General features: G+C 46.9%; 2 protein-coding genes across 2 annotated transcripts; one reads left to right on the forward strand and one right to left on the reverse strand.

The window, feature by feature from the left end:
- Window positions 1–3,998: 3,998 nt before the first annotated feature.
- Window positions 3,999–6,116, reverse strand: LOC117836081 (thioredoxin-like protein YLS8). Its single transcript, XM_034715441.2, has 2 exons — window positions 5,878–6,116; window positions 3,999–4,482 (listed from the first exon to the last, which is right to left on the reverse strand). Exons 1-2 carry the CDS (start codon window positions 5,995–5,997, stop codon window positions 4,174–4,176), a joined length of 429 nt encoding a protein of 142 aa, XP_034571332.1. The 5' UTR covers window positions 5,998–6,116; the 3' UTR covers window positions 3,999–4,173.
- A 1,036-nt stretch (window positions 6,117–7,152) lies between these two features.
- LOC117835341 (uncharacterized) lies at window positions 7,153–8,946 on the forward strand. Its single transcript, XM_072290430.1, has 3 exons — window positions 7,153–7,203; window positions 8,228–8,461; window positions 8,585–8,946. The coding sequence occupies exons 1-3, from the start codon at window positions 7,153–7,155 to the stop codon at window positions 8,837–8,839; spliced, it is 540 nt and encodes a 179-aa protein (XP_072146531.1). The 3' UTR covers window positions 8,840–8,946.
- Window positions 8,947–10,677: the final 1,731 nt, after the last annotated feature.

Consider the following 10,677-nt stretch of genomic DNA (forward strand, 5'->3'; position numbering starts at 1 on the left):
CAGGAGGGCATTGGGTCTCTGCAGTAGGTTCATGAGGGCCATCAACTATCGTGGTGGTCACGCAGACGTCGTGCTTCCACCACGGGCTGCCTACCCCTGTTCGTCCTCTCCAGCTCCTACTCAGAAGCATGGTTCATCTTCTCCGGCACCCATTCGTACGCTGTACCCCGGCCCCTCTTGTGCACCATAGGCACATGCACTCACCCCCGGGCCATTGACTGTTCCACGAGCATTGTGTTGGGTAGCCCCCTCCCCCCGGCACGTCGATTATTCTGCAGTACTTGACCCCGACAGGTACGTGTTCGTTACTTTGTCATTTTTCATTGGTCAAATATTGTCCAATTCCTCATACTAACTTATAATGTTGTAACACAACTCCGCAGTACTACTGAGCTTACCATGCAGCGGGACTGTCTTCAGCTCCACCGGGTACAGAGCTACACGAGCTTAGTGCATCATAAATACATGGTTTCTATTCCATTTTAAATACGGAACGAAACTGACGATAACATTTTTTTGGTTCGATAACAAGGTACACAGGCCGCAGAGGGACCAATGAGGATCTCGTTGAGGAGGAGATCCAGAGGTCGAGCTCGGCATGGGTGGACTCCATTTTCAAATACGACCCTGACGAGCTAGGTCCTTCACAGTTGTGTGACGCCCTCGTGCCTCTGACACAGGGCGCCACCCAAGACTTCGCGACACCACCTGCGGCCGCACCAGGACGTCTGCCTTGTGAGGTTGCCCCACCGGAGCCCTTCACATACGACCAGTACCAGACCAGAGCAGCGCAGCGGGCAGCAAGGCATGGTCGTGGTCGCGATGAGTCTCGTTTCAAGTGAGGACGCATTTAGTGCATAGGACCTCCTTTATTTTTTGTAGGCCGATGTAGGCTATCATGTGTACGATTCTGTGGACTATGATGTGTGCTCATTCACAGACTACTTTATGTAGGCTAGTGTAGGCTACGATGTTATCGACTTTATGTAGGCTGGTGCAGAGACTTTGATAGCTAGGCCGGTACAGGCTACGATGTGCATCGATGTCCTTTTCCATTTGCCATTATGGACATGGTCCATGAATCATCTCAGTAGTGTTCTATATATGAGACATTCAGACAACGTTCACACGCACTACTAACACTTCCCAACCCGAATCCACCGTTTGCAGTGAGGTTGCTTCTCCCTCTATGAAATGTCGTCGTGGAGGGAGGAGCGAAATGGGGTTCCACCATGGAATGAGCACCCCAAATTCCACCGCGGCTTCCGTGCGTGGTTGCAGGTATGGGAGGATCGCATACCTAGGAGGAAGAAGGGTGTAGGTACTTCAAGTGCCCCGACATTGACAATGATTTCAAGGTCAGTCTGTTCGTAAATATTTGAAATATGTGTTCTACGTACCGGTACCTTGAACTAATCAGGAATAAACATGGAGGCATGCACATTCATGGAATGGATCGAGAATAGGCCTTTAGGGGAGGTGCCCATAATCCCAGTGGTGCTAGAGACTAAAGCCCAATACTATGGTAGGATGGAAGCGGCTCAAGATGCAGCACGTGCTGCTCGGCTCAAGTAAGAACGACGTGTTCGCCAAAAACAAATCTGTTTGAAGGGCAAGAAGGATGAACTACAGAGACGGCGCGAGCAGTTAGGTGCTCGAGAGGCAGCACTGAAACGGCAGGAGGAAGAATTCGAAGCTCGTCAGACGCAGCTCCTCCAGGAAGAAGAATGACAAAAGAAGCAGGAGGCAGAATGTTCCTCCAAAACAGCGGGAAGGGGAAACTTCCTCGATTCACCCAATAGACCATTATTTGTCCTCCACCGATTTACATTACCTAATGCATTTTATCCTAGGGAAGGTGCTCTTTAGGTTTGTCATGTTGGGTGCCTCGGATGCCATTGTACTGTTGCTTGTACTGTTATAACATTTCATCTTCATGCTTCGAGTACTGAGATTCCACACTATTCCCATTACACTACTCTGCGGCAGTACTGTATTGAAATAGCCACTGTTGACATGAACCCTCACTGAAAAGCCTACACTATAGACTGCAAGGACCCTGAACGTGAAGCCTTATCAGGCGGATGGGACTCCACACTAACCCCTACGTCCCTGCACCTGCGAAGCTTATATGTACCATTTCTCAGGATGATTGAACACGACAGGGTACCGAGCACATGGGGGCACAGTGCATCTCCATCTCAGCACTCCTTATATTGGACCCCCCTCTCCCATATCCTTCCACGCCACTGAGCATGAGTAAGAACTATGGCATCCGTAAGAGGGAGAGGTCGTGGGATGAGGGGAGGAGGAGGGGAGGAGGAGGGGGTGCTCCTATTCCCACCATTACTTGGCCAGGTTCTTTTGGCCCAACGGAGTATGAGGCACCCCTCGACGAGTTCCCTCTGGAGGACAGGGCTAACTACGCCCCTCCAAACTCCCTTAGGCCTTATGACATCAGGATGCATGGCCAATGTGTCATCATGGCGTGGCCTGTGTCATCCAGCTCTATGATGGCTACGGTAATGGAAGCCGCGGTTTCTTTTGATGCCCGTATGGCTTGGTGAGTCAAGTTATTACTTCATTAGTCTTTCTAAGCTTCTCGTGCTACAAACTAACATCACGTTCAATATTATCTCGATGAAGGAAACTGACGCTATGTCAAATGGGTCGATCCACCACTTTCTGAGCCAACCCAAGAGTACATACACTACCTCAAGTGCAAGATCTTTGACCTGGAGCGTAAGATCGAGGATCTTCAATCCAAAGTTGATGCAAATCTTTGGGCGGTTAACATCGCAGGTGACTTGATTTGTAGCGATTCATGGTGCAAGTGCCCCTACCACCACCACAAGGATCGCCCCCGTCTTCGCCATCCTCTGGGGGTGCTGGCTACTATGGAGCTGGACTGTCACAGTTCTCGCAGAGTCAGTTCTACTAGGAAGTAGACATGGCTCTTTCCCCGACTATTTCAATTACTTAAAGCATGCTAGGTTTATCAACGACATTGGTTTAGGATAGCATCCGTGCCGCACATGCCACTGCAATCTATAATTAATTGTTCACCCTAGAGTCGTTGTTGTTCGTATGTTATGCATGAATTTCGTTTATATCTGTTTTAATCTTTGCTGGAAATAACTATGTATCTAATGACCGGGAGTTAAATCATTTTCAATTATTTCGTTCAATCACTCTACCTCTCTCAGATTACGAAGTTACATAGAAACTATATATTTCACTTTTAATACACGAAAAATAACTAATAAAAAATAAATAGAGTTATAGCCGGTTCAAACAGCTATAGCCGTTTCAACCGGCTATAGCATCCAACACCCAAATAAACCCGGCTAAACCAGGCCCTTGGAGCCTGCCGATACTACCGTACAAAATGGCGGTAACAGGCTACCGCCGTTTCACACGGTGGTAAGAGGCTGTGCAGTGATGCAACCCTCGAACCGTCGTTTCAACTGGCGGTAGCCACGTTACCGCCGTTCCATTCCTGCAAATTTTTCGATTGATTATTTTTTCTGCAAAATCGAAAAAAAAGATAAAAAAATAAAAAAATCTGGTGAATGGTGATGACCCGATGGGCTCGCCTCCTAGAGCCCAAAATTCTTCTTCGGTCCCGAAAAGGCCGAAGAGAAGATTCTTAAAACACATGATTAGAGTGCACACCTCAAATTCAATGGAACGGGATAAAAGTTGGATACTGTAGAAATGCACGTTTGGATGGAGATCAAGAAAACGATAGGGTCAGAGGAACTAGAATAGAATGATAGGCATAAGTGAATTTCGTTTAGAACTTTGACCTTGTGTGAGAAATCCAGTAAAATTCCTTAAGAACAAGCCATTATATAAGAGCTTAATTATATTCTAGATGTCCAATCATTTGATAAAATTCCTTTAGCCAGTTGTCACCGATGAAATTCCTAACTTCGGTGACCAGTGTGATTGACTGGCTTGCAGGAGAGTGAGTGGAACACAAAAACAGGCGTTCGTATTCCAAGGAGACAATTTCAATATTCCATCAATCAGCTCAGCTACAATTTTATTAGATGTCAAGGAAGTTAACCAACACTCAGAACCCTGGAGTCGGTCACCAAGTCGAGTTGCAACTTGGCCAACATGGTAGGCCAGAAATTACTTACACAACAATAGCCAACACAAATGGCTTTAGTAACGGTACTTGGTGGAGTAGTCCTTTGGAGCAATCACCAGACCACGGCCCTTCCGGGCACCCCTGTACACAGTCTCCACAATGTCAATGAACTCCTGCTTGTCCTTCAAGGCCCAGTTGATTTTGTTGTTGTTTCCTGTCCCAAGATCAATCATGATGTGCTTGTTCCGGAAGAAGAACATCACGGTCGAGGGATCATACAGCTCGTACATCGTGTTGAAGTCAGGAACCTCGGTGATGTCAACAAGGTAGATAACCGCAAAGTTCTTTATAGTCTCTGCAACTGCAGCCAGCACTTCATCCATCTAAACATAAATAAGATAAAAATGGAGTCAGAATAATGCTGGATAAGGAAATTAACAATGCTGGATATAGGAAGAGTCATAGAAGCATATGGCAGTGCCAAATTGTTGAGAACCAAAGTATGATAGAAAGTCAAAGTGCAACCAAAACATTAAAAGAAAGTCAAATACAAGACCTAGTTACTTTTGAATGACATCAAAATCCCAATATGTGGAAGAGAATCTCAAATCTAGCATGAGTTAAATATTAGACAATTTCCTGTAAAATGAAACGCTCTGAACTTCCCACTTCTGTTTCGAATTCAAACTGATCAGATACCCTATGATAATAGGAAGGCTCAAGAGAGCAACCCTGTAGGATGTGACAATGGAGAATAACCCAGGGAGTGGCTGGGTTTGAGTAGTAAGATGGTTTGTTCTCATATTTAAATCAGCTTAGTAGAAGTGCTATCCCAAGGTCCCAGAACATCATTACCTAGTAGTAAGCCAAAACTTCTCAAACTTTGCAACTGAATCTAAATTAGCAAAATCACTGCAATTCATAATTCTCTTTGGCATCAGTAATAACCAGCTTAAGTGACACCATATCAAACCCCCATTCTAATCTATCAGCAAGTCTGCATTGTTGCCACACAACTACAAATTCATGACCGAAGTAGACCACATTCAACATCACATACCATGTCTATGTCCAATTGGCACTTTGGCAGATAGCTCCAGAAGACAAGAAGAAACTCACACAAAGTGTAGAAGGCAACTACACAACAGAATTTCAGAGACCAAACGTGCATCAGCTAAGTACCAACTAAATTCAATTCTTTTTGAGCAAAATTTGTTGAGAACTTCAGACTTTGGGTGAAGTGGAATGTCAGTTTATCAAACTACTAACATAACACAAGGTTTTTTATTATTATTTTAAGGGGTAGCGAGGAACTAAACTCTTCCCACAGACAAACAAAATATCTCCTAGTAATAGCACAGCTGAAGGATAACAATTTCATCAATAAAATCGATTTTAGCATATTTTGTAAGCTAAGTAGTACTGCTGCCCTGAGATCCCCGGTCATCTATTTCCCCCTTCTGTATTACAACATCAACGGATCTTTAATCGACTTTGCTAAGCAGCAAAATTCGCAAAAATTGGGACACTACTCATATGTATCAATAAGCAGGTTCCTAGGCCAGATTACGCTAAACCTCGCCCTACCCTATCCACATCATCTCCACAACAAATCCTAGCCCCAACTTCACGAACTCCGCACCCGCACCATCAACCCACACGCCAACGATTCACCCGCAAACAAATCCACGGGCAGGAATAGCAACTAGACGCAAGCGAATTTCACAAATCAAGCATCGGTAGAGAAAGCTAGGGTTAGCCGGTCGAGGGGCCGTTACCTGCATGCATGTCTCGTCCCAGTCGTGGCCGAAGCGGATGATGACGAGGCGCTCCTCCTCGGCGAGGATGGCCTGGTCCACCGCCCACCCAGAGTGCAGGTGCGGCAGCAGGTACGACATCTCCGCGCTGCCCCGGTTCGCGAGACGGCGGCGAGAGAGGAACTGGAATTTGGGGGAAGACAAACGGTGGAGCCGTTGGATTCCTTCGAATATAAAAACCGAGTGGGACGGAACCGACTCGAAGCCGGTAGAACGTTCCGTGGACGAGACAGGACTCGCAGCTGCCTATCGATGCCGACCTCCGTCGAGCCTGGTTTGAACGTCTAAGAAGTCAGGTTGGGCTGATGAGCTCCCAACTTTGATACTATGTAAAAAGAAGATTTCCTATTATATCAAACTTGCAGTACATGCATAGAGTACTAAATGTAGATGAAATTAAAAACTAATTGCACAATTTTGTTGTACTTTGCGAGATGAATCTTTTGAGGCTAATTAGTCAATATTTATACAATAATTCATAAATACAAATGAAACGCTACAGTGTGCTACAATGCTGCACAGTAATTTTGCATCTCCCAAATTAGTCAACTAAACAAGGCCTGGGGCAACTAGGGCCCAACGGAGATTTGGCTAGCCTATGGCTGGGCCCAACACAATCGCGCTGACATGTAGAAGGCATGAGGCTAACCAACGCGGGATAAAGGCACTCCTCACTTCCTCAGTACAGGAGCAGTATGGTATAAACATACCTTGGATTTGTTTGTTCTTGCCCTGCCTTTTCTTCTGTAAAGCAGTTCTTGCCCAGTTGCCCTGTGAGTAGAGCAGTGTTATTCCTGGGTGCTATCTTTTTTTTTTCTGGTTCACGAGATGATTTTGCTGTTTGTAACTGAACTCTTCTTCAGATTGCAGAGATCTTCATCGCTCGTCAGTGCACCGAGCAACCGACGAGCATGGCATCGCCGTTTCCGGGTACCGCTGCTGTGATCAAAGAGGAAGATGATGAGTTGTCCAGCCTGGCCTTCAGCGACCAAGAGCTGAGGAACAAGTTCGGGAAGGACGTCCAGCGCATGGTCGAGCTCAGGAAGAGGGGCCCGCGCGCCTCTGGCAGCAGTGCCCAGCCGCCGCCTCCCCCAGAGCCACCGGTTAGGCACAATCCATCACTTCCTCCTTTCTGTTGAAGAATGTGAGTTTGAATTCTGAAGTCATGTTCGGATTCAAGCATGCAGTTTTGCATTTGGGCTTGTATATTTGGTTTTGTTTGTGCCAAGTCTAAGCATGGCAGTTAATGTCACCTCAGAGAAAAAAAGGTTGAGTAGCTTCTCTGCAGTAGTAGCATTTTTCTTGAATAGGCATGCATGAGATGAGATAGCTCTGCGGTTGTTTCAGAGAAACTGAAAACTCTTGTTTTTGGACTGCATCTGTTTCATTCTAATTTCGCGTACATGTTTCGATTTAATCTCTGAGTAGCAATGTGACATACGTCCCATACTTGAATAGCAGTAGCCGTGAAAACACACAGTTTGACACAGCTAGAACTGTATCCTTTAGCGTACAGCCTCATCTTCATTCTCTGTTGACTGTTACCATCATCTATTAATGCCAAACTGCCAAACCTGAAAGGTACTCCCTCCGTTCCAAATTATAAGTCATTCCAACTTTCTTGGAGAGTCAAAGCATCTCAAGTTTGACCAAATTTATACAATAAAGTGCTAACATTCATGATATCAAATAGGTACCATTAGTTTGTTCATTAAATATATTTTCATAGTATATCTATTCGGTGCCATAAACTTTTGTGATTTTCTCTATAATTTTAGTCAAACATAAAAATGTTTGACTCTCCAAGAAAGTTGGAATGACTTATAATTTGGAACGGAGGGAGTAGTTCAGTAGCCTTGGCTCAAATGATAGTAGTTCAAATTGGTAGAATTATCCTCTGCAGCTGTACTTTTCAGTTAAACAAACATAACGCAGAAAGATTATATTGCACTAAATTTGTAAACAGTAGTTTATTGTTACAGAGTCTGACTTCTCAAATCGAATATTACAGTTCCTCCTTTCTGCTTTCTTGCTTCAGTCACAGCTTACTTACCTACTGTCACATTTTGCTGTTCCTACTACTGCACACATTCTTTTGGTTACATATATCCTCTAAAAATAACTTTGCAATGATCCTAATTCTCAAGACTACCAGATCTTTAGCCAATTAATAATTGACCGTACCGATTTGAAGTTTTATGCCTAAATTCATTTCACCTTCATTACAAATTGCATTTGAATACTTCGTTCAAAAAAAAATTGCATTTGAATACCACTGATTTTTGTATCACTGTTGTGTGACGCTCCACAGGTACAACCACCACCGTCTCCTCCTCTGCCTCCACCAGCGAATCACCCATGGGCAAAGAGGCCGGCCACCGCGCCGCCTCCGGGGTTCCCGGATGTTCGCCAGCCGCCGCCGAAGCAGTACCAGCGCAAGCCACCAGGGCAGAGGGCGCCTGCCCAGCCGCAACCACCGGCACCTAACGCCCACCGCACCCCCGGCCCGCCGCCGGTGGACGCGCATAGGGCGCGGCACGTTCCGGTTCCGCAACCGGCGCCAAACGCATGCCGCGCCCTAGCCCCGCCCGCCGCCCCGCCGCCAGCGCGCGCCGGCCCCGGCGGCGCCATGCCCCCACCACTCAAGCGAAGGTCCGCGCTGCCCAAGCCGCCGAAGCACCCGGCCGCGAAGAAGAGGCCCACCGTGCCGTGCGCCTTCTGCGGCGTGCTGTGCATGACGGCGTGGCACCTGAAGCAGCACGAGAAGGGGCGGAAGCACCGGAACAAGGTGGCCTACCTCGCCGGGGAGATGAACGTGAAGTGCCCGGTGTGCGACGTCCACCTCTCCGGCGCGCTCAACGTCGAGCAGCACTACGCCGGGAAGCTGCACGCCTGGCGGGTCAAGCTCAGCGGGGGGCCCTGAAAAATGCACGGCCACATTTGACACCTCAGTGGCGTTGGGTGCTCTTGTGGCTTGCACTTTGCAGTGTCTTCTACGTTCATAACACTGTTACCAAATGCATGTATGACTGAAACTGTGGTGTCATGCTACTATGTATTTCGTGTGACGTTTGAACATTGAACTATGCTTGTTTTCGTTCATATCGATGTGTTAGTTCTCCTATTTAAGTATCCTTTTGAATGACTGCAGCCTGCATCGTGAGGCTTGTTCTGTCCATTCACCAGGTCTCTGGAACTCTGTAAGATAATAATCTCAAGGGTGACTCATGTCTCCCTTGTTATTTACAATGATCCAACGGCAACAACCAGTGTTTCGCAAAAGCATGAGACAGTGGTGAAAATCTGACAAGTGAACCCAGGCAGCTACCTTTTGGCTCTTAACGCTTCAAACTAAATGCTGGTTGGGTGCAATGTGTGATAGAGCCACCTCGTTTAGCACGACTGTGGCTGTGACTGAAACGGCTCCCGCTGTGGTTTCTCTGATAGAGCGATTTTTTTGACTTTGGCTTATCTAGTTAGAAAACCGTTTGGCAAAACAGCTCTTCCATGCAGCTTAAAATGGATAAAGAAGATGAAATACCCATAATACCCTTTCCTTTCCTTTTCCTTTTCTTTTCTTCCTATTTATTTTCCTTGTTTCTTTTCTCTTCCTTCCCAAAATGTTCTTTCATTATCTCAACTTCTTCTCTCCCATTCTCTCTCTTCCCTATCCAATCTCTTCCCACACTCTGGACGCCACCTCGGCTCTCGGCCTCCCGCCGCCGGCTCCCATTCTCTTCCCGGCCTCCCACTACCGGCTCACCCTCGGCCCCCGTCGCCATGCCTCCCAGTCTCCCGCCACCGGCCGCCCCCGTGGTCCTCGTCAGCCGCCTCCACCTCCGATCATCTCCAGTTCCGTCGCCCACCTCCGGCTCCCGACCTTCCGCCGCTGCGCTGCCACGCCTCCCGTAGCCGGCCCACCCCCGCCTCCTGTCACGCCTCCTACAGTCCTCGATGGCCGCCTCCACTCGAGCTCCACCCGCGGGCCCTCCTCACAAGGGCAAGTGGGAAACGAGGAGGAGGAGGAGCTGCGGGTAGGCAGTTTTTTTAGCTCCTCCTCTCTCTCCTAGCTCATCTCACCCTAAATCGTGGGGCTTATTGGACAAAGCCGTTTTGATTTCATCCATTTGGCAGGGTTTCGGGAGAAGCTTGAGAAGCCCTACCAAACGGGACCTAAGACTCCTAAAATCATAGATGGAACTGAATCGGGTGTGTTTAATTAGGATAGGAATAGCAACAAGTCGATTCTATTAACTAGAAAGTACAATCAAGCCTCTGACTTTGATTGTAAAGTTGTAAAATTAATGATAGAATCAAGATTTTGGTAACCATGCACCAAACAAGAACTCTGGCCTGTGTGTACCCCTCCGACAGTCCAATCATCTAACAAGATGGTTGTGCTACATCCGTGGCTTTAAGTTCGATTTCGTTTCATGTCGACTGTTCTGTAACAACAATCTCAATGAGAGCTCAGTGAGTGCCTTGTCCTTTTGTAGCTGTGCGTACTACACAACATTCTAAGTAATATGTTAAGACACAACGAAGAAAGCACCAAGAAAGAAGAGTTGTCTTGTAACTACTATATTACACATAAAAGTTTCGAGCCCCAGCTACTCGTGTAGTACTTTTCCAAGAAAGGCTGGTCAATCATTCTAAAGGACCTGGTCGCATGGATTGATCAGGCTTTCTTGGAACAGAATGGCCGGGCACAAACTTCTTGTTTTTAATGTGCTTCCCTAAACTGTAAACATTTTGCATCGT

Source organism: Setaria viridis, chromosome 9, assembly GCF_005286985.2.
Source record: "Setaria viridis chromosome 9, Setaria_viridis_v4.0, whole genome shotgun sequence".
Classification (NCBI taxonomy): domain Eukaryota; kingdom Viridiplantae; phylum Streptophyta; class Magnoliopsida; order Poales; family Poaceae; genus Setaria; species Setaria viridis.